Source organism: Oculina patagonica, chromosome 4, assembly GCF_052425735.1.
Source record: "Oculina patagonica isolate OP01 chromosome 4, crgOcupat, whole genome shotgun sequence".
Classification (NCBI taxonomy): domain Eukaryota; kingdom Metazoa; phylum Cnidaria; class Anthozoa; order Scleractinia; family Oculinidae; genus Oculina; species Oculina patagonica.
The window spans coordinates 58177569-58202137 of NC_135761.1; the positions used below are offsets into that span (position 1 = coordinate 58177569).

General features: G+C 41.3%; 3 protein-coding genes across 12 annotated transcripts in view; all 3 read right to left on the reverse strand.

Annotated features, from left to right (window-relative positions):
* Window positions 1-24569, reverse strand: part of LOC144650899 (uncharacterized) — a 217039-nt gene that overhangs the window by 137307 nt on the left and 55163 nt on the right. The window lies entirely within an intron of this gene.
* Window positions 1-24569, reverse strand: part of LOC144650892 (uncharacterized) — a 136523-nt gene that overhangs the window by 56718 nt on the left and 55236 nt on the right. For 4 of the 6 annotated variants that reach the window (XM_078510673.1, XM_078510670.1, XM_078510672.1 and 1 more), the window contains one exon: window positions 11877-12338. The exons of 1 other annotated variant lie outside the window; for it this stretch is intronic. In XM_078510673.1, the coding sequence (XP_078366799.1) occupies window positions 11877-12338 (462 nt within the window). Of the gene's footprint in view, window positions 1-11876; window positions 12339-14430; window positions 15058-16713; window positions 17375-24569 lie in introns of those variants that run through there. One more of the 6 variants, XM_078510668.1, reaches the window with a different exon arrangement.
* Window positions 4088-24569, reverse strand: part of LOC144650893 (uncharacterized) — a 93932-nt gene continuing 73450 nt past the window's right edge. For 3 of the 4 annotated variants that reach the window (XM_078510678.1, XM_078510676.1, XM_078510677.1), the window contains 2 exons: window positions 9225-9677; window positions 4088-8768 (listed from right to left, as the gene is read on the reverse strand). In XM_078510678.1, coding sequence (XP_078366804.1) covers window positions 6736-8768; window positions 9225-9677 — 2486 coding nt within the window. In that variant the 3' untranslated portion in view covers window positions 4088-6735. The remainder of the gene's footprint in view (window positions 8769-9224; window positions 9678-24569) is intronic. The other variant, XM_078510679.1, reaches the window with a different exon arrangement.

Consider the following 24569-nt stretch of genomic DNA (forward strand, 5'->3'; position numbering starts at 1 on the left):
GCAAGAACCATCAATGACGCAATTCCCATGGAAAAATAAAACATTCAAAGGCAAATAAAGTGAGATTGTGTTACATGAGGGTGCTAATGGAGTTAACAGTTAACTGACAATTGGCCAAAAAAATAGTAGTTAACTGATATTTGGCCAAAAAATTAGTAGTTAACTGATAAATGAGACGTTAACAGTTAAGTGACATTCTATTAACTTAACTGAATACTATTGTTGTTGTTAATAAAAATCACAATTTTTTTCTTAACAGCAAAGCTATTTCGTGACATTTACCTGCCCCGCTGCGTAACCAGATAACATATTAACTGATATTGTTATTCATTCAAAATATTTCTCCGTTTTCTTTTCCAATCCCCGGTTAATTCCAGCTAACCGGCTAGCGCCGACCAAATTTAGTCATTTTAATGACGTCAATTGTCCTACATCAAAAATTAACCGATCGCAACCTCGTTCCCACGGCATTTACCGATGGCAACCTCGTTCCCACGTTACACGGCAACTGCTCTGATGCAGAACGACTAAAAGCGGGAAAATAGCGAGATTTGTGCAGTACGACGAGCAGAAAATTACCAAATTATTAGAAGACAAGGACTGTTTTAACAAAGATCTCTCAAAGATATACTTATGATATCAAAACTATGAAAATGGCTACTACACGTGCGTGAGAGTCGTGTATTGTTGATTTATTTTTTATCACTGACGCACTGAAGGAAAGAAAATTCGGGTTTATATGACGCAATAGTTTTCGCTGTAAGAAAGTGAAAGTTGATAGATAACTAAAATTAGTAGTTAACTGACAATTGGCCAAAAATATAGTAGTTAACTGACAATTGGCCAAAAAATTAGTAGTTAACTGACAATTGGGTACCCCCATTAGCACCCTCTTACATTATTGAACGCTTATTTGAAAACTATCAATGACCCATTCACGCAAGAAAACATTCAAAGGCAAATTAATCTACATAAATCTGATTTTTGGACCAAAAGCAATCTGAAACGAGCATAATTTTGCTTGGGAAGCGATATTGGTTTTGTTTGCTTAAGTGAGATTGTGACATTACTGATAGCAGCTATGAGCTACATGTAGGTTAGCCTCTTACGCAGTCATTCTTAGGAGCGATCGTGTTTCACTCCTCCCCACTTGGGGAGAAGTGAAACACGATCGCCCCTAAGAACGACTGTGTGGGAGGCTACATGTAGTTACGCTTAAATTGTTTTAAAAAATTATGGCGCTCGCCATGTGACGTGTTTTAGTTAACACAAGCAAGACAACCTTTCACGTTAAACCCTTTGAAAGAAAGCTGAGACAAAGGTAGTGTTTTCTTAAATCCACCAAACAGTGCCTGCATTTCCATTTTCCATTTCCGCTCATGGCAAGTCCTCTCGTGTTTATCGCTTCTTGCTTGGTCCGACCCTGAAGGGCAATTAAAGCAACTGCTCGCAGTTTACTTGAAAGCTAAAAACAACTCCATGACGAAGAAACGTCCCCTTTAGCGTTTATTATAGTTTGCCTAGTTCTGAGGCCTCTATTTTCGTCGCAGTCAACCCATTGCGGGGCACGTGGTCCGAGCGAAAAAGTGAGTGTTCTCCTCGGATACGTCACCGAAACGAGTAGTGACGTCAACAACACCGTGAAGGCCTGATAAAAAAGCCGCACAGGAACTAGGCAATATTTTAGTATTGTCAGGTACTAGATTGTCTATTGCCTTTTGCGTCCAATTCTCTTGCCGTTGTTTACTGTGCTCATCGATCGAAAAAATACGAAAAATAGAGGGCTGTGAACAGTCTAGTCAGGTAGAATCAGTTGAGATAAAAGTTGTGTACAGCCGTCCCCCTCTCCTCAAAAAAATCGGGAAAAGAAGGGGAGGGGACGTGTTTATAGGCTACGTCACGACTGACAAAAGGAGAAGCCACGAGCCAAGCGGCCCACACTGCCGGAGCTTATCCCGGTTTCCGTAGCATTAAGCGGCTAGGAATATTTCTACTCCCCCCTGAATGGGATGCTAGTCCATTGCAGGGTTCCCCCCCAGAATTATGTCGCCGGTACCCATTTATACACCTGGGTGGAGAGAGGCACTATGAGAGTAAAGTGTCTTGCCCAAGAACACAACACAAGTGACCCGGCCGGGGCTCGAACTCGGACCGCTCGATCCGGAGTCCGGCGCACTAACCATTAGGCCACCGCGCCTCCCACGACTGACACGATAACATAAAATTCCGCAAAAGATATTCTTTAGATTCATGTATGTGATAGGAGGGAGAAGGATGTCTGACAAAATTTTTTATAAGACCTCAAAACAATTGTATTCGGGCGCAGTTGGTATAGCAACGCACCGGTATCGCGGAGGTCATGGGTTCAAATCTCGTTATAGCCTTGAATTTGTTTCTGTCTAAAAAATGCAATTACTTAAATTGCTACACACTGCGTGGATCATTTCATTCATTGCATCATTTATCCCCAGTTTTATATACATATATGTCTTTCATATATTCACTTTGCCATACTAAAAACTATCCAACTAAAATTTTTCAACCAAACTTCAATGCTCAAAAACGAGATTTCGCTCGCCGAAACTTCGCCAATCCCGCGTTGACCCCGAAGAGAAAGAAATTTAAAACATCCCCAAAATAAACAAAAAAAAGTTTAAACAGTTATATCAAGCTCCCTTTAAGTTTATTAACCAGCAATGGTGACTGTAGTACAGTAGACGGCGTTGGAACTGTGTAAATGGCAAGAGACAAGTTTGACCGCGTAGGCGAGGAACCCAACTCAGTGCAGCAGCCGTCAGTTGCAATTTGCAAACCAATGACAGGCTGGAAAAGTCAAGCTTGTTTTACAAATCAAGGAAAAGATCCCCCGCTAGAAAATCCCCCGTTATGTCGGGTGCTTTGAGAAAAACTTATTGAAACCCAAAATGTGCTCGAAAAGAGCTCTGTAAGTCCTCTTACATGAAAAAATTAAATTGGAAGAAGCAAGTTATATGCTGGTAAAAGGAGAGCGAAAAAGCAACGAGGATTTATTTTCTCTCAAAAATTCTACTATTCGAAACATTTTCTCAACTCCACAAGTGGAAAGGAGCCGCCTCTTGGTCGATTGTCTGTCCACAAGTGGACGGGAAACGCAGATTGGTAGAGTGTCCAGGAAGAGAACAAGCGGTTAAGACCACCAGCTTCGCAGGCTGAAGAATAATGCGTGTAACGATAGGGTTTTAGCGATACTGCGTGATTTGGGAGGAACGCGAATTCTCAGCTGGGGCGCTGTTTAATGTACTGATAAACAGACGGACGGACACGATCGGGGAAAAGCTTAGCAGAGCACAGGCTCGCTGCACGGCATTCGTTACTATGCCAGAGGTGCAAGGTCGTTGTCTCTTGTCAGTCGTACAGCATGCAGTAAGGACTAACACAGATCTGGAACTAATGACTGGTAACTCGGTGGTAGCTTGAGGTAATTCAAATGTTTTACAATAGCTGAAAATACAAGTTAAAATGGAGTTCAAAGCTAAATAAACAGCTACATCTAGTTTATTAATAAAGAAGGAAGTTGCTTCCTCCGTAGGATGTGTACAGGTAAATAAAAGTGTTACTTGTGAAAGTGCTTACTTCACATTTTACAACAAGCAATGTGAATAAATAATGAACAAAATACAACAGACAGTTCCTAAGACTTGACAAGAAATTCCTTTTATGTTCTTATTTACGACTGTAATGATTCTATGTTCAAGAGTCCATTATACTAGCGAATACTAATAAATTACACTTGCACTAAAATTCAACATGATAAACAACAGGACATATTGCAATTATGCATTTTCTGGAGGAATAACGCTTAGCTTGCAATTCTTAGCTAAGAGCGGAACTAAGTTATAGTAAGGTAAAAGACAATCTTAATATCTATCTTTAAATCTTTCGATTTTATACAAATGTAACATAACGTGTACGCAAATCCTTTTTAGGTACACTGTAAGGCTTTTAGCGTTTTTTTTTTTTTAATTTTACTTTTTACTAGGGCCTCTATTGATAACAGTTTTTTTTATTGTAAAAGCTGATGGAGTAACCCTATTTAAATAAAGGCTTTCTCTCTTAGGGTGGATTTCCACTGACGCGTAATATTTAACGCGCGTTTTACGTGCGTGAAAAAATTTAGAGACAATGTATGAATGACTTGCGTTAACGTGTACGCAAATCCTTTATACATTGGCTGCGGTCACATCTACGACGTAACTAAAGTTTAACTATAGTTAGTCTCAAGTTACGTGACGTCATATCTAACTATAGTTAGTGCTTTCTGTCGTCTTTGCGGTCACACCAATGCAGTTAACTATTCAAAGTCATTTGCATAGTACTTTATTATGCATGCAGGTCATAAGTCCCGTGGAAATGGCTAATTATTCCCATGGCTCTCTCCTATTGGTGTAGCGGTGCTATATTAACCGTTCCTTCAACGTGCACCACAGTTCTAGGTCTTTCGACGGTAAAACACCACGACTACAGTTCAAATGTCGCGCCCCGCCCTCCCTCCCTTAGCGATCTGTGTTCGGTGCTTCAACTTCCAGCGGAGCGTTTATTTTGTCTTCGGGCGTATTTTCCTTGTTTTTGTATCTTTCGCGTTTGCTGTTGACCGCTTTGTTTCCATGGACGCCCGAAGAAAAAAATCTCCCGCTCCGCCGGTGACACTCTGTGTCGCCTATGGCTTCACCGGAGTGTCGCTCTCCATATCTTAGCCATATAACAATGACAGCAGAAGTAATATAGTACTATAGTTAGTTCTGATTAGGTTGTGAATAATTTGGCATTTAAATTAGTTCATGACAGCCCTTGTTGTTTATTTGTGTCCAGTTGTTCCTCTGTTTTTTCTATTTTTGCAAGGCATTTCGGCGTTGAAAAAAATAAAATGAAGAAAGGATGCTAGAAACCGAAGAATTCAAGCTTTATTTTTGCTAACATTGATGATATGTAATTTCTTGGCATGCTGTTTTTCTTGTTTTCCTTCCCTTCACGCTTTGTTTTGCATATTTATGTTCATCTCGCACGTGCGAAAAGAATTGTCGCATTCTGATTGGCTTTTCGTTTGTAAACTTAAGACTAACCCATGAACCTTGCTTGGGTATAACTATAGTTAGTGTGTATTGTTTTGGATCAGCGAGGCGTAAATTTTCTAACTATAGTTAGGGCGAACAGAGAAGCGGTCACGTTACCGAAATAGCTAACTATAGTCAACGCCGTCGTAACTATAGTTAGCGGTCTAGATGTGACCGCAGCCATTGTCTCTAAATTTTATTCACGCACGTAAACGCACGTGAAAAATTACGCGTCAGTGGAAATCCACCTTAAGAGAGTAAATATCACAATTAAAACTTGCGCAACGTCAAAGCTTAGGCTACGTTAACACGGGACCGGACCGGAACTGTTCCAAACTGCACCGGACCGGATCGCCTTCTGTTTACATGGAACCGTTTGGAACCGATACATGTGTTTACACGGGACCGCTCTGGAACCGATCCGGAACGGATCCATAACTGGACCTGCAAAATAGCAGGATCCGTTTCGGACGAGTTCCAGAACGGTCCCTTGTAAACAGAAGGCCTATCTGGTCCGAAAATCGGACCGGATCCGTTCCGGACTGGTCCCGTGTAAACAAAGCCTAAATCAACAGATGACATTCCAAGGCTAAATATATTTGACAAGCATAATTTTCCGAGTTTCGATGTTTTCTAATATATATATGTTATTTGCCGACCTAGGCCGGCAAATAACGTTTTTATTTTTTACCTACTTTAATTTGTTTGGTAAAGAAACCGAGAAAAATGTGTTGCGAAATCTTTGTTTGTATACGCGCGGATTTGATTTCAATGTTGAGTCCGACTCGATCGACGAGCAAGAGTGAAGAATTCTGTTTGCTATTTAATTCGGAATAAAATAGCTTCGTTTAAAATGAACGGTACTCAAGAAAGGTTCAGCATATTTAATTTACACTGCAGAGAATCAAGAAAAGCAAATAAAATCATAAATACAGCACACATAAGCCTCAAAACTTAACACATTTAAATCGATCTGGGATTCCCGATATTGAAAGAAACTTTGCTCGCAGGGTGTTCTCTTGACTCAAACATACTCTTTGACTGAAAAGCAGTTTTACAAGGGTTTTTCTCCGGGTCCTCCGGTTTTCCTCCCTCCACAAAAACCAACACTTCCAAATTCCAATTCGATCAGGAATACACGGCCCCACAAGCTTATAGCTTTAATCCTTACCGTGTCTAAATAAAGGTAATTTATTTATTTTTTTTACCATCAATCAAAATTTCACGAATATATAAGTCGAACAAATTGATGGCTATCGATAAGCTGCTCCGAAATTGTGAATTTTCTAATTCTCACACATGCGCTGATTGAGCGACATGCACATTTTTCTTCAAATTTCAAAGGTTCTACATCACACCCGTCAGTCCTTGGAACAAGTACCGTCTCTTACTGGCTAAACTGGCCCTGCTCTTGAAGTAGGACCAGTCAGTTCTCGTGTATTCTATTCATGACTTCAAACGAGTAAAAAACAATTCATCGGTAAGCCTAGTTGCTTTGCTGTCAGTGAGTTTCATGGACGTGTGTAAAATTCTCACCGTTCAAGAAGAAACATCCAAAACGTAGTTCATTAAGAAAGTCAAAACCTCAGGGGTAGCCAAGAATAATAGGAAACTAGGCTGACACATCGCATGATACTGAATGGAATTAGCTGTGCCATTTCTGGATTTTGAGTTCGGGTAGTGTTTGTTGGAGAGTGTCTCGAACATAATTCAAATCTTCCTCAGAATGACCTGTTTGGTCAATCCAAAGATACTTAAGCTCCTGCAAGTTGCTGACGTGTGGCACGATAGATCTGACTGCGTGACCCAGTGGATTGCCTGACAGGTTCAACTTACACAGACCAGGAATGAATTGAAAGCTCTCCAGCAGACCAGCCAAGTCATGTTCATCCATATCTAACTTTTCAAGATTCAACTCTCTCAACTTGGGGAAAAAGCGAAAGCTTTTGTTGAGTGGAGCCAGAGAACCCCTCACGCTAAAACTACTGAAAGTAAGTTTGCTAAAAGACAGTGTTTTGTTAAATCTTCCAAACAGTGCCTCCATTTCGTTAGCTTCCAAAATGCTTCCATCCACTCCAGTTAACTTGAGTTCTTGCAAGGATGACATTTCAGGAAGCAACTCGCCGAGCACCGCGGCTGCTGCTGGAGTGAGACTTATTCCATCCAGGCGCAGATGTTCGAGAGTCTTGCGTGTAACACTCGCTACCTGGTTTACATCAGCCGTGCAGCAATGTGCTTGACTCTCTAATTTGCCCTTTAAGCCCATTTTCTTGAGTTTAGGAATGAATCTTAAGCTCTCCAGCAGAAGACACAAGTTCTGTTCATTCATAATTAGCTCTTCATTGAAGTTTAACTCTCTCAAATTGGGGAAAAAGCAGAAGCTCTTGGTAAGTGGAGCCAGACAACCGCCTCTCACGCTGAAACCACAGAAAGTCAGCTCGCTCAAAGGCAGTGTTTTGTTAAATCCTCCAAACAGTGCCTCCATTTCCTTAGCTTCCAAAATGCTTCCACCCACCCCGGTTAACTTGAGTTCTTGTAAGGATGACATTTCAGGAAGTGACCGACCGAGCACCACGGCTACCGCTGGAGTCAGGCTTAATCCATCCAGGTGCAGTTGTTCGAGAGTCTTGTGTGAAACACTCGCTATTGGCCTTATTTCTGCCGTGCAGCAATGTGCTTGACTCTCTAATTTGCCCTTTAAGCTCATTTTCGTGAGATTAGGAATGAATCTTAAGCTCTCTAGCAGAAGACACAAGTTCTGTTCATCCATATTGAACTCTCTATTAAACCCTCCAAGATTCAACTCTCTAAGATTCGGGAAAAAGCGGAAGCTATTGGTAAGTGGAGCCAGAGAACCTCTTACGCTGAAACCCCTGAAAGTAAGCTCCCTCAAAGGCAGTGTTTTATTAAATCCTCCAAACAACGCCTCCATTTCCTTAGCTTCCAAAATACTTCCATCCACCCCAGTTAACTCGAGTATTTCTAATGACGGCATTTCAGGAAGTAACCGACAGAGCGCCGCGGCTACTGCTGGAGTCAGGCTTATACCAATAAGATTCAGTTTCTCGAGAGACTTGCGAGTCATATTGGCCATTGTGCTTCCTTCCACTGTAGAGCAAACTGCGTTCAGCAGGCCACATAAGTCATTTTCATCCATGTTTAACTCTCCAAGATTCAACTCTCTCAAATTGGGGAAGAAGTGAAGGATTTTCGTGAGTGAAGCAAGACAACCTCTTGTGCTGAAACCACTGAAAGTAAGCATGCTCAAAGGCAGTGTTTTGTTAAATCCTCCAAAGAGTGCCCTAATTTCCTTAGCTTCCAAAACGCTTCCATCCACCCCAGTTAGCTCAAGTACTTTTAATGACACCATTCCAGGAAGTAGTCGACCAAGCACCACGGCTACTGCTGGAGTCAGTCTTATTCCATCAAGGTGAAGTTGCTCGAGAGTGTTGAGTGTAACTCTCACTACTGGGTTTACTTCTGCCGTGCAGCAATGTGCTTCACTCAATGATTTGCCCTTTACGCTCAGTGTCTCGAGATTAGGAATGAATCTTAAGCTCTCCAGCAGAAGACACAAGTTCTGTTCATCCATACTGAACTCTGCATTGAACCATCCAAGATTCAAATCTCTCAAATTGGGGAAAAAGCGGAAGCTTTTGGTGAGCGGAGCAAGACAACCTCTCACGCTAAAACCACCGACAGTAAGTCGCTGCAAAGGCAACGTTTTGTTAAATCCGCCAAACAGCGCAATTATCTCCTTAGCTTGCAAAATACTTCCATCCACTCCGGTTAACTCGAATGAGTTCAAGGACGCCATTTCAGGAATTAACCGACCGAGCTCTTCGGCTACTGCTGGAGTCAGGCCTATTGCCTGATTTAGCTCCAATTTCTCTCCCATAGAACTTGAATATTGTATATAACTACGTGCACCGATTGTGGTTAATTCTGCTGTGGGGCAATCTGAGTAACCCAGAGGTTTGCAATGTATGCTCAGTTCCATTACATTCTTGGCAATGAATCCAAAGCTCTCCAGCAGACTACACTGGTCATGTTCATTCATGTTTAAGTTTTCAAGTTTCAGCTTACTCAAATTGGGAAAGAAGCGCAAGCTTTTGCTGAGTGGAGTAAGACAACCTCTCACGCTGAAACCACTGAAAGAAAGCTTGTACAAAGGCAGTGTTTTATTAAATCCTCCAAACAGCGCCTCCATTTCCTTAGCTTCCAAATCAAATCCAGATCCATCTACACCAGTTAACTTGAGGCTTAGTAATGACGGCATTTCAGGAAGTAACCGACCAAGCGCCGCGGCTACTGCTGGAGTCAGGGTTATTCCACCCAGGCTCAGAAATTGAAGAGTCTTGTGTGTAACTTTCGCTACTGGGTTTACTTCCGCTGTGCAGCAATGTGCTTGACTCAGTGATTTGCCTTTAACGCTCAGTATCCTGAGATTGGGAATGAATCTTAAGCTCTCCAGCAGAAGACACAAGTTCTGTTCATCCATATTGAACTCTCCATTGAACCCTCCAAGATTCAACTCTATCAAATTGGGGAAAAAGCGAAAGCTTTTAGTGAGTGGAGCCAGACAACCTCTCACGCTAAAACCACTTAAAGTAAGCTTCTTTAAAGGCAGTGTTTTGTTACATCCTCCAAACAGGGCCTCTATTTCCTCGGATTGTACAATGCCTTCACCCACAACGGTTAACTCGAGTGCTTCCAGCGATGATGCTTCAGGAAGCAACCTACCGAGCGCCAGGGCTGCTGCTGGAGTAAGCCCTATTCCCCTCAGTACCAGCGTCTCGAGAGTCTTGTGTGTGATACTAGTAGCCAGTGAGTCCACTGCAACAGAACAACAAACACTCAAGTCAAGCACAAGAGTGATGACGTTGTCAAATTGCGGTAACAAACTGGCAAGCTGCACGGCTCCAGCTGATGTAAGATGACCACTGACACCGTGGGGAAAAGTGAAACCGCCAATCGTCAAAGAGCACTTACTCGGGTTTGGTACTTGTTCCAAAAGATCACATACCGAGTCATCGCCCTTATGTAGGCCAATGCTATTCAAAAGTTTACAATTTCTAATGACTAGACCAAGAGCTTTCACTGTTTGGCCGCTTAGGTTAAAACAATGTAGAGAACTTAAGAACTTCAGACATGACTGCTCCGAACACATTCTTGCAGCGCCAGATAGAACAGAATCCGTAGTAGATTCCATAAATAGTCTGGGATGGTCATCACACTGCAGGAACAATTCTGTTATGTAAAACTGAAACTGACCATCAAGGAAACAAAGGATTGATCTGAAACAGCAGTCTAGTTCAGTGGTCTGGAACTTTCTTACTAAGTCTCCAATCGTGAGAACGTTAGAACTCTCTGTTAATGTTAGTGGCACATGTAAACAATTCAGAAACTCCAGAGACTTATACATTACGGAGCCATTACCTTCATCACCAATTGAAATGCCATGAAAAAGAAAAACAAAATAATGTGCTAGTTCAGTCAAGATGTTCACTTGTGGCATAAGCTTAAAAAACGGTCTATCTTCGGTAACAAGGACAATTCCACAAGTGCAGTCAAAACAATGAGTTAAGAGTTCAGTTTTTGAACGAACCTCTCGAAAGGAATTGTAAACCATGTCAATGAACCTCTCATGCCTAACAGTGACATCACACAGTGGCACATCTGTCTCGTTTTCAAAATCTGGTACTGTCTTTGATAAATCCAGTGTTGGGTCAGAGATTCTGACTGATGTCAAGTGTTGAAAAACCTTCACTGCTCCATCGTCAGACAAACCACAAATGAACTGAAAAACATTCTCAAAGGCCTCACAATCCTCCAAGGTGCGGACGTGCTGTTCAATTCCACCAAGATTTCCTTCAGGGACACATCTGTACGTTATGTACCATGCCGCTAAGTATTCTTGTATACTCTTGTGGATGAAGGATACCATCTCCATTGGTTCCAGACTTGGCCCGTACTCGGATAGTTGAAGAAGACCAACAATCATGCTTTCTTCACAACGCACTTTCTCAGGCAGTTGACCAAATTCGAACATCAGATCACCTTTGAGAAGACCTCCAACAGCAACCTGTCCTATTTCAGCAAGGATCTCCTCGTAATCCGCTTCTTTTAGTTTCGAGACGTGAGAGGGAGAGTGCTTTCTGTGGCTGTGCTGTAAAATGTGTTTCGTAATTGCTCGAAACAATTTAGTTTTACTTCCAACAAGCTCCATCAACTTCTCCTTTTTTTCCTTCCATAGCAAGCAAAAAAAGAGAGCCAGTAACGGAACTCTTGCTAGGTCTTCCATCTTACTCTTCTCAAGGAAGCACAGCAGATCATCCACCTGCGTTTGGTTCCCAAGCAGTTTTCTCATGAACTCCTCTCTATCAGACATGTTAAACCCAGTGATCTCAGCTTGTATGTCGGCAGGTCTTTGTATCTCATCAGCTCTTGAAGGTCGAGTAGTTACCAAGACAGTACAGTCTCGCAGAATATTAAGGTGGAATATCTCGTAGATTGGAGAGCTGCTTCTGCTGCCATACTTTTCTTCTGCTTTGCTGCCTGTGCGGTACTCGTCGTAGCCATCAAACACAAACAGAACTTTTTCTTGGTGCTTCCGAATGTGACAGAGCAGATCATCGATTGAAGATTCCTCGTCCCTCGGCAACAGACGAGAATGGCTAATGACTTCTCCTAACGTCTGGCACTTGGATACGTCTTTGAGATTAATAGACAAAACAAGCTCAAACTTCCTCAGTACGTCTTTCTGTTCCTCGTCCATCTTCGCACCACCTTCGTCCATATCTTCATTATCTGTACTCCATTCGTCGTTATCTTCAATTACGTCTTCAACATCTTTACATTCGTCATCGTTGAATTTCTTGTGTGGAACTTCCCGTTCCTCGGCCTCTTCCATCTTTGCCTCATTAAGATTCGACCAATCCAGAAGCAGCTTTTTAACAAAAGTAGTTTTTCCAATTCCAGTCTCCCCTTGCACGAGAATTCTCTTTGGCACAGCTCCGCTCTTGGTTTTCTCAGTGAAAAGTTCAGTGTAATGGTTCAGTTCCTTTTGTGATGACCCAGCTAAGGTTTGTTCCTCTCTTACCCAGGACAGCCGAGTGTAGATCTGGTCAAGGTCCACCTGAAAATTTGAGGACCACACAGTGGTGGGCACCTTGGCTGTTCTTTGATAATGCTCTGCAAACTTCCTCTGGCAGCCTTTGACATCAAACGTGTCCACAGGAGAAGCCTCTGATGAGAAAAAAGCATAAAAGCGAACTGATATAGAAATAATAAATCTATACTACATTTATACATACATCCAAACCTGTGTAAACCTGCCCAGAAATGGTTCTCCATATTTCCTGTAAATCAGACCTCGTTTAAGAGGTCACCTCTACAAAGCGGACGTAGTCACCATTGAGACTTCCCAACAGGCCAATTCTATTCAACAATTAGACTACGAGCCCGAGTTTTCTATGAGAAAATAGTCAACGAGGCGCAGCCGAGTTGACTATCGCTTATAGAAAACGAGGGCGAGTAGTCTAATTGTTTTAGTAGAAACTCTAAAGGATTGCAGTCCAAAACCTACAATATTGTGCACTTTGAAGACAAAAATCAAGAAAATTTACCGCTTAAAGAGCTACTCGCGCGCGCGACTGTTTTCTATCGGCGAATAGAAAACAGTGGGAGAACCAATCAGATTCGCGGATTTCCAATAGAACACAGCTGAGTTTCTACTAATATCTTTTAACTGTATTTGACGGTCACTTTGTTGGATAACAATCTGATATTTTGAAACGACGATAATCAAAGCATGTCCAGTTTCCCAAATTTAAGCTACAACTAGCTCCAAATCACAGTCAAACCTCATTGGTTTCCTCGTTTCCTGTTTGACATTTTGGCTAAATGTTAATATTTGGTTTACCACAAAGACAGTTTCATTACAGACAACACTATAAAATATGATATCCAGGAATGAACCTCCTTTAACATGCAATTACTTAATTTTTATTTGTCACATTTTGAGCTTCTGTTTTTTATGTACATCAATAATTCACATTCTAGTCCAATTTTTTCTGCATCACACGATCAATTTTAGGACACCTTAATGAGGCCGTCCACCTCTATTAAGCGGTCAGTTAAACATTTCCCGAGGGTGACCGCTTAACATGGGTTTGATTATATTTTATTTAAGGTGGCTCTGTATCCCTCCGTATAATTTGTTTTCAAAAGTTAAATATTTTTTGGAAAAAGTGCTTTAAAGCTTTCCGTCTGAACAATCATTTTTCAGTTTTTGAGTGACTTACAGGAGGTAGACTGGATTCTATGTCGCTGTGTTCTCATTTTTGAAAAGCATTTTAAACTTTCACATGTAGTATTAAAACTACTGTTTAAAAAATACTACAAATAGGCAACGAACTACCCTGGAAACCAAAGATTCAGTCTGCGCACAGACATATGTGATGGACATGATAGATGATGCATGCAAATGCAAGACAAGTTTGTTGTACATTGCAAATTTTACATTTTTACAGGCTTATTTTTATCGTGTATAGCTATCATATTTTGTAAACTTATATTTCATTGTGTCTCAAATAAGCTTTCACAAGCTAATTTCTTTGAGGCACTAAAAGATACATTTTATGTGGTTAAGTTAGAATCAAACCAATTCTGGTCAGTGGTGCATTGCGGCAGTCATGCGTATTGGGCAAGTGGGGGCATCATGCTTGCTGTTTCAGCTGTGTGCAGACATGCAGTCATTTGTGTGGCCTCCTGTTCAAGTTAAACCGTGCATTTCTGCTTCCACAAATTTCACCCTTTCACAGGGTAAGCATTGGATTTGGTAAGTATCTTGGTTAGTAAGTATTTCACTGATTCTATTAGTGTGATGGTGCCTGGTGGTTGCCACTCTCAGGGTTACCATAGATACCTTCAAATTCACAAGACGCATGCATCTCTTCACCATACCTAGGGCAATATTCCCCAAGCTCATATATTGGTGATGAGTTTAATTGGTAAAAGGCAACTAGCTTTAACCACCACTATTTCAGAGGAAAATGTACCGGTGTGGAGGAGGCTCACTTCGGATAAAAATAAATTCACTAAGCTTGTATTTTAGTTTTGCTTTGAAAAAGTAATTTCGGGAAACAAGGATGTTATGGGTTATGAGTGCATTTTTTAACTTACTTTACAGTTGTACCTTTGAAGTTTCTACGGTATGCTACAGCTCACCAATTTGTACTTGATACTTTGTGACATGATGTTTTTAATGTATGGCGAAGATTTTAAAGGAAACACTTCCAATAAATATGATAGCGATTTATGGGAAATTAAAACAAACCTGGCCGGCCGTCTTTCATCCTTTGATGTCTGACATTTTCCTCCAATTGTTTCACTCTCTCGTCTGTCTGAGAAATGTGTGCTTTCACTTCCCTGAAATCATCTTTCACCCTGATGCCATTTTCCTCTAGTTGCTGTACTCTCTCATCTGTCTGAGATTTGTGTGCTTCTACTCTGGCAGTGAGATCATCTTTCTTTCTGACGCCATTTTCCTCCAGTTGTTTCACTCTCCCATCTGTCTGAGAAATGTGTGCTTTCACTCCACTGAGATCATCTTCCACCCCTTGAACTCGGATCAACAATTTTTCACTGAGGGTTTTCTCAACTGATACGAGTTTTTCATAAATTTTTGCATTCTCTTTCATCTGCTGTGCTTTCCATTCTAGCACTGCTTCAAGCTGCTCATCATGTTCCTCCAGTTGAACTGTTGTTGAAGATTGTTGATCTTGCAGTAAGCCAACAGTGTTTTGCAGTTTCGTTTGCTCTGTTCTCTGTTGAGTCAGTGCCTCTTGAATTGCTGATTGTTCTGCTTCAGTTTTCTTGATTTTCTTTTCGAGTTCTTTAACATCTTGTTGCACCAGAGAAAGAAGTTGTTGATCCACTGCATGCCCCATACACAGCTGGCAACCTACAATCAAACAAAACGTCAATGGCTTAATTGACTAAAAGGAAGATAATGAGAGAGATGTTTTTAAGTCAGTGACACAAGCTACTTGAAAAAAAAGTTCAGAGCTCTCCCAACTGGCCTTCTGCACACCAGTCAGACGCTTTACCACTGAGCTTGAGGAAACTCATGTGAACTAGGCCATATAACGAGTAGCTTGTAGCACTGACTGAATAAGATATTTCTCATTGACTTTCTCCAAGCTTAAAATATACCATCCCTTACTTCCATACACATCTGACTCTTCGGAAATTCTATCCCAAGCAGTACGTGGAAAGTTTGTCACTATTGAACCTAGTTATATCGCCAAACTTAAAATATGCCATCCATTTTTCCATCGGGAAGATAATGTTTGATTGTTGGATATGATTTGGCTGATTGCCGAATGGGCTTTGCTAGGCATGGTTGAGAATAGGATTTGGTGGGTGGGTGTGGACAGAGAAGGGGTATGTGGAAGGGGTTCTAGGGGATGAGGTGTGGTAGGGCCTGTACAGGATGTGTGGTAGGAGATGGAGTGTGATAAGTGTGGCAAGAGTGGAAGGGATGTCTGCGACCGAGTTCCCAGGGTCTCTCTCCCCATCCCCCAGAGGGAGACCAGGAGAGAGAGACCTAAGAACAAGGTTGGGATGTGTGTTGGGGAATGTAGGGATGTGCTAGATAGGTGATTCAGCGTAGTAGGATGAGGAGAGGTGTCAAAGGCAATGAAGTCTAGTAGGGTGGGAGGGAATGTGTGGTAGTGGTTGTAAGGGATGCAGTGTGGCAGGGGATGAGGCTTGGGAGGTGTGGCAGGGGATTGGGTCTGGTAGTTAAAGTAAGGGATGAATTCTGGTACGGTGGGTAGAGGTTGAGGTGTGAAAGAACTGGCAGGGAATAGGGTGTAAATTAAGTGTAACACAGCAAGATATTAACCTATTATGTGAAAATGTGGTTTGCAAGTGAGCACTCGAAGCTTGGTCTTCCCTTATGGGGTCGGGGATGAGGTGTGTTGAGGTTAGTGGTAAAAAAGTTGTGGTATGGGTTGTAAGGGATAAGATGTGGTATAAGTTATATTGAAATAAGGTGCGGAATAAGATGTAAGGCCAATAGGATGTGGTAGGTATGGGGTGTGGAAGGGCTGGTAAGTGATGCAGTATGTTAGGGAAAGGAGTGTGATAGAGTAAGTAGGGGAATTTGAAGAGTGGTGCAGTAGGGGTGGATGGGAATAGGTGTGGTAGGGGTCGTAGGGTATGGGCTACTAAGTGATGCAGTGTGGTAGGGGAAGGGACCGTGTGAAAGGGGAAGCAAGGGAATTTGAAGAGTGGTGCAGTAGGGGTGGAAGGGAACAGAGTGTTGTAGGGACAAGTAAAACCAGAGCAACAAACTGATCCATTGTGCCAGATCAATTGTACTTCTGACACACCTGATTTACAGTTGTACATCGTAAGAAAGCTAAGAAATCTCACCACACCCATGTTAAAGTAAGTAATGTAAACGTTATGAATTCTGTTCAGTTTCTGCAGCTCAGATCAAATAACAATATCAATCATGGTTCATAACTCAGGCAATCACTGATTTCAAAAGACAAACTATAAGGACTTTATGCAGTGCAAGAAATAAATATCATTAATAAAATATGGTTACCTTTTGTTTTCCAGTCGGAAAGTTGATCTAAAGTGCTCTTCTCCATACCACCAGTCAGTCCCAGACTTCTCACCAAGGTCTCCAACTTGGAGAAACAATCATTGAAGAGGACTTCAGTCCAGTCAGTGACATTACAATGGCCCCATTTGTTCCTGACATTTTCTCTGACATCATCAGCTGAAGTCTGAATAGAAATCAATGGATTTAGAGAATGAAAAATAGGAGCTGGATTGTTAAATCCCAACAGGCGAAGGATGGCACTCATGTCCAGTGACTCATCAAAGGCTGAAAACATGGCAAGATAATCTGGCAGAAATAACTTGGCCAAGTCTACTGAAGTGTTTATGTTGTAGTTGTAGAGGTTTTTATGCTTGCCATGCAGATGAACATTGTTGTTAACATTTTGAAATTTCAAGTGTTTAAAGCTTGGATTAGTATTGACATGATGGTATGTCAATGTCTTTAGAGTACAGGGTGTGACCAGACCACGGCAGTATATGTCCAGGTTGGCATAATGTGTGTCCATCCCTGTTTTGATGTAATCTCTAAATACTGGAGCCGCTACTTTGTTCATGGCAATTCCAACAACAAGCCATCTCTTTTCTTCATCAGAGACCATCATCTTCAGTTTAGAAAATTGCTCCAATTGTTGTCACAGGTCATAAATGCGCAGCCTTGAGGGACTGGAGAGAGGGATAAATGAAGGGATGAAAATTGTGAGTAAAGTAATGTAACATATAATGCCTTCTTGTGACCAGTTTAAGAAAATACATACACAATCAAGTATAATTATAGCTTAATATGGCCCACAAATATTCAGCAAAATTGAACCACCCTAGACTAGTACTGCAATAACCACCTGGTGACTGTATTAGGTAAGGTGAAGCCTGTATTGAGCTAAATGGCCCATACTGCCACAGCTTATTCCAGTATAAAATTATGTAGCATTAAGCAATTAGGACTATTTCTACTCCTCCTTGAACTGGATGGTATGCTGGTCCATCGCAGGGTTACCTAGCATGTGTGCAACGTTAACCATCACCTATTTCCTCATGTGAAAATGGGACACCCCTTTTATGCCTGCCAGTGCAACAAAGGAAATACCAGTAATAGACCTCTATGTGCAGGCAAAGGGTTACTCCCCAGCATTAGATCACCAGTACCCATTCTACAGTCATTGGTGGAGAGTCAGGCACTATGAGTGTCTTCCCCAAGAGCTCAACCTAGTAACCCCGGCCAGAGCTCAACCTGGACCGCTCAATCCAGAGTCCAGCATGCTAACCATATATTAGGGCAGTGCATCTCCCAAACAGCAATGGCTTGACTCGCAGGCCATTAACTACCCAGTAAATATACTTATTATTACATTACATAAAAAATAATAAAATGTAAAAATTATTTACATTCTGCAAAATCTGAAATGTAGTTCTGAACTAACCTTTGAAAAATAGTGCTGCATTAACAAACTAGTGACTGTATTCAAATGGCTGCGACACTGACATGCAGGAAAAACAGCATCTATACTGTAAAGACATACAAAACATAAATAAGATATTAGAATCATGTGAAACATGGTTCATGTAATACGTGTAACAAGAAGACCATGAGCCAGAGTTTTCTATGAGCGGATAGTCAACCAAGCACAGCTGAGTTGACCATCACTCATAGAAAACAAGGGCAAGTAGTCTAATTCTTTTAATAGAAACTCTAAAGGATTGCAGCCCAAAACCTACTTGTAAGTTTATGTACTTTTAAGCCAAAAGTCAAGAAAATCTAACCTGCATTCTATCAGCAATTAGTAGAAACTCAGCCATGTTCTACTGGAAATCAAATCTGATTGGTTCACCCATTGTTTTCTATTCGCTGATAGAACACCATCGCATGCACGTTGCTCTTTAAAGGGTTAATTGAAGACACCAGGGCAAGAATAACACTTCGAGTTTTGTCACAAACAACTCCAAATTTCGCACGCAAGTTCGTTTACGTGTGCTAAACATTGTTCTGCATTTTACTTGGCTGGAATTTGCTTCGTTTTCGAAAAATTACGTATGCAAAAAGAAAGGCGTTTTATAAAGCTTACGTTCTCCACAGTCAGCCAGCAGTATGAGTTTTTCGACACATCGCGTGTAAATCTTTCCTTCTAGGGTTATTTAACTGTCCGGGGAAGTTGAAAAACGTTTCAGAGCCATGCTTATAGTTTCTAGCCGCCATGTTGTGGAATTACTTTAAGAAAAGGACTGGATATCACATTGTGATGCGATGTCATGTGAGAGGAAAGAGAAAAAAATGGCTGTTTGATCGTGAAAATCAAAGTCTTTGGTTAGTTTTAGCACAAGTGCGGCTGCCAGGTGCTTGAAGGACATCATTAAGTCTGAATACTCGTAAGTTAACAGCATTCCTCGAAGAACTGACGGATGTTCCTGCCTTTGTTTTGTACAATAGCGTTGCACAAACGAAGGTGGTTCGAGCCTGGCAGCATAAAAGTCTAAAACAAGAGTTTCTTGCTGAGAACTTTGTCAACACGAGTTTTGAAGTGTCCACTTGGGTGCTACAGCGATAAAGTTGCCGAGAAGTGACCTGGTTTTAGACTTATAAAATACCGTAAAGTTCCGTGTATAAGCCGCACCTTTTTACTCAAAATTTAAGTCGAAAATCGGGGGTGTGCGGCTTATCTACGGAAACATCTCTGGTTGGAGTTCTCAAAGGCCTAATTAATATTCATAAAAAAAAACTTCTCAAGACGTCACTGAATAAACATATAACAACCTGAAAACTTTAATGTTGTTCACTGCCTTTTAGTTCTGCAAAGCTGTTTGCAGTGAAGCCTGCCGGTCAATAGCACTTTGAAGCATGTCTTTCCGCCGCGTGCGAGAAAGCATAAAGATAAACGCAAGTACTCACAAGGCAAATTGCCGACCGCTTCGCTTTTTTATTGATCTTCACAGCAAATGCATCTGCTGGATTATCAAACTCCTATTCTGCAAGAAGTTTTTATGCTGTTGCGGGTAGCAGGTTCCAAGAATCTTGAAGACGTGGTTTCTTCCGAAGAAAATACCGCCATGTTTGTTTTTAATGCCCAGACTCCTCTCTCATTTCAAAGCTTGGCTACTAAGCATTCATCATTCGCGTACGATTCGGACGAATTACAAGTGTTTCAGGAGTGTTTAGAAGTGATAATCTCGAAAAAATGATATCAAGAGAGCATCCAAGTTTAAGATATTGTGACTCAAACTAAAAAGGAGGTTAATGGCAAGTGAAATTTTGCTTTCATAAGATTTAATTCATATTAAACATTGCAACAACCACCGTGTCAGTGTTTTGAAACCGTGCTTGTTTGCCCTTGTTTGTTTACCAAAAGAACTGCACTTGAACTTCAAACTTTATTGTCTGTATATTTTTTTTCCCAAAATTTGAGCTTCCAAATCGGGGGTGCGGCTTATCTACGGGTGCGGCTTATACACGGAACTTTACGGTATTTGTGACTGCCCGGAGCTCTACCTTCCATTGCAATTTTTTTTCGCTACCTCATTAAGTATGCACGAATGGATCGGTCAAAAAGTGCGTGCGATCTTGTCTTGTAGTTTGTGTGATGTGATAATGTTAGGATTGGAGTTGGGAGAGCAAACAGCGCTTTACTGAAAGCAAAAGTAAGATGTAATGGGAAAACCAGCAGAAGGTGATTTTGCTGAGAACGCTCGCCATGCACGTTTACTTGGTGTTCCTTAAATCGGATAAACGGCGCGCGTGTCTCAGAAGTTGAGTGTTCTGCAGGCGTTTTATCGAGCAAACTGATCAAAATAGTGTTGCCCCAAACAACAAAAAACAGCTAACCACAAGTAGACTGCAGTGAAAGCTGACCGCAAGCAAAAATGGAGTGAAAGTTTGCTGCAAGAAACGCGCAATCTTAGGGTTTAGGCTGACTCGGATCTTAACCCTAACTTGAAATGCTAATCACTGTTCGAGAGGTCCACTGATCCGATACACGTTCCAGACAATGAGACAACAATATTCTTTTAAAGGACTGATAAACGACTTTAATTTAACTAAACATGCCACAGAACTAGCAAACATAATGGCATTAACACTCTTACTGAAACAGCTCTAGAGATCTAGAGAACGTAAAATCAGACTGAAGGTTAACTTTAAGCGACCAACAGGAGTCGTGTTTGCCCTAACAGACATGTATTCAACAAGCACGTCGTGTCACGTGAGATCAATATCTCATTTGACCTTTTCATGATAATTTTCAAGCTTCCAGCGTTTATATCAAGATTTTCGCGTGATTTTCAAGATTGTTTGGCGTTTTCAAGATTTTTTTGCGTTTTTCAAGTTCTCGCGTTTTTCAAGAATTTTCGACGTTTTTTCAAGATTTTTTGCGTTTTTCAAGATTTCGTTTCGCGTTTTTTCAAGATTTTTCACTTTGTTTTCAAGATTTTTCGTGTTTTTCAAGATTTCATGTCACTTTTCAAGATTTTATGTATTTTTTCAAGATTTCATGTCACTTTTCAAGATTTTGCTTTCATTATATCGTGGTCCTTTTCCATATGTTTCAGTACTATTCCTGGGGCAAGGAATATCGTTCGTTATTTCCAGGGCTTTGTTATGTGGAGGTTCGTTAGTCCTCCCATCAGTATTTTTGTCGCACAGTCATGTTTTATTCCGCTTCTCCTGGTGCCTCAGTAAAAAACTTAACTATTAACCCCTGGGTAATTTTCCACTGTAACATACACTGCAGGTTTTATTTTGCTAAAGGGGCTTCGTCATGGTTCTCAGCAGTTTTTTAAATGCTATCTCTTCCATGTCGTATTTTTGCCTTTTCAAACCTTTCTTTATAGCCGTAGTTAGCTTCTTTTCCACACTTAAAGATTTTTTCTCTTTCATAAGCTGTTCAAAGATAATGATTTAAGTTTTTTCACTTGTCTTGCTGCCTACCATCAGTTTAGACAACAATTATCTGCAAAGTCCTAGTGACGTAGCCCCTTTAAGCCTCTTTAGCTACTAGCAATGTTGTAGTCCTTCCAGTTTACCTGCTTGCATGTATTCATAGGGGTGATATAGCCATATATTTCAACTATTTTGAAATTTAACCTAGAAATTGTTGCATTGAGCACTCCTGTGACTGAGGGTCTCACAGTAAAACCATATCCATTTTCTCTTTGTTACATTTCCTAGATAATTTATGCGAAAGGTATCTATCTAGCTACATATGTATGGGCTTTATTTAGTGTGTGTGGTTTGCTTGGGGGGATACATGCCTTGCATGTATCTGTGGCGGTTAAGTCTAATGGTAGCGACTTCCCCCAAGCTTTGGGCATTGTTTCTGCCCTTTCATTTGTGCACCTGCCAATATCTTGTCCGATCCGGCGCTGGCTTACCCAGTGCCGGGGAGATAGGTGAGGCTTAGAAGGTCACGTGTTCAGTTTGACCGTCAATTTGACCTGCCAATACTCTTGTCCGTCGCCAGTGCGGTAGTGCTGGAGATAAGTGAGGCTTTATTAGGTCATTGTATTTGAGGTCACGTGCTTTTATATTGACCTGCCAATACTCTTCTGATCCCAGTGCGGGGCTGCACTGGGGATAAGTGAGGCTTTAAAAGGTCATGCAACTCTAAGTCGCTTGGTATGCCAACCGCAGGGATGTGTCCCCCCACATTACGCCAAACATGTGTGCGTCTTTTCTCTAATTATTGTTTGTCTTTATGGCTGCAATAATATTCGTTTTTAATATCATACCAAACAAGCTGTCAGGATACACAGCAATCACGGAACAGGGACATTAAGAAAGTTTTACGGCACAAGCAGTAAAACGCAGTTAATGGAGCGTGACGTGCAAATCCCTAATCAGTTTATTAGGTACTGTATTTAATTACGTTACATGTTTGGCGGCAATAACACGATGTCTTTGTTTTCCTGCTTAGTTTAGTTGGGTACCTTGAATTAGCTTATTGTTTCATCTATATTGCACAACACTGTCTAGTCTTGTCACAGCACGATCTGCAAGATGGCAATTTTCTATTGGTTGCAACCATAGCCATGTCTAGCTATAAAAGCAGTATGATTCAATGTAAAAGCACTTCCCTTCATGGTGTGCTGTAATCAGTAAGCATTTGTTGTAGAAAAGAAAATTTTCCCACCCTCCCTCCCTTTATGGAGGTTGCTTGTTTATCAATAAACTTGGGGGTCACCTCCTTCGGGGTTGGCGGTTAAGTCTAATGGTAGCGACTTCCCCCAAGCTTTGGGCATTGTTTCTGCCCTTTCATTTGTGCACCTGCCAATATCTTGTCCGATCCGGCGCTGGCTTACCCAGTGCCGGGGAGATAGGTGAGGCTTAGAAGGTCACGTGTTCAGTTTGACCGTCAATTTGACCTGCCAATACTCTTGTCCGTCGCCAGTGCGGTAGTGCTGGAGATAAGTGAGGCTTTATTAGGTCATTGTATTTGAGGTCACGTGCTTTTATATTGACCTGCCAATACTCTTCTGATCCCAGTGCGGGGCTGCACTGGGGATAAGTGAGGCTTTAAAAGGTCATGCAACTCTAAGTCGCTTGGTATGCCAACCGCAGGGATGTGTCCCCCCACATTACGCCAAACATGTGTGCGTCTTTTCTCTAATTATTGTTTGTCTTTATGGCTGCAATAATACTCGTTTTTAATATCATACCAAACAAGCTGTCAGGATACACAGCAATCACGGAACAGGGACATTAACGCATGATACTCATCGTACACCGTAGTAAAGCGCTGTTTGCTCTCCCAACTCCAATCCTAACATCACGTCACACAAACTACAAGACAAGATCGCACGCACTTTTTGACCGATCCATTCGTGCATAGTTAATGAGGTAGTGAAAAAAAATTGCAATGGAAGGTAGAGCTCCGGGCAGTCACAAATATTTTATAAGTCTAAAACCAGGTCACTTCTCGGCAACTTTGTCGCCACAGCACCCAAGCGGACACTGCAAAACTCGTGTTGACAAAGTTCCCGGCAAGAAACTCTTGTTTTAGACTTTTATGCTGCCAGGCTCGAAGCACCTTCGTTTGTGTAACATTGTTCTGGAGTGCTATACAGCGCTATTGTACAAAACAAAGGCAGGGACATCCCTCAGTTCTTCGAGGAATGCTGTTAACTTACAGGTATTCGGACTTAATGATGTCCTTCAAGCACCTGGCGGCCGCACTTGTGCTAATACTAACCAAAGACTTTGATTTTCACGATCAAACGGCCATTTTTTTCTCTTTCCTCTCACATGACATCGCGTCACAATGTGATATCCAGTCCTTTTCTTAAAGTAATTCCACAACATGGCGGCTAGAAACTATAAGCATGGCTCTGAAACGTTTTTCAACCTCCCCGGACAGTTAAATAACCCTAGAAGGAAAGATTTACACGCGATGTGTCGAAAAACTCATACTGCTGGCTGACTGTGGAGAACGTAAGCTTTACAAAACGCCTTTCTTTTTGCATACGTAATTTTTCGAAAACGAAGCAAATTCCAGCCAAGTAAAATGCAGAACAATGTTTAGCACACGTAAACGAACTTGCGTGCGAAATTTGGAGTTGTTTGTGACAATGTTCAATTAAGCCAAAACTCGAAGTGTTATTCTTGCCCTCGTGTCTTCAATTGTTAATGAGAAAACATGTGCAAACCAATCACTTGCAGATTTCCAATAGAACATAGCTAAGTTTCTAGAAATATTATACAATATCTGAAATGTAGTTTTGACTAACCTTTAAGAAATTTAAGTGCTGTATATAACCAGATGGTGACTGATGGCAGTGGAACTGACTTGCAAATCATAAATTACACTGTGAAGATGAACATTTTATTTTAGTATACCGTAAAATTCCGGTTATAAG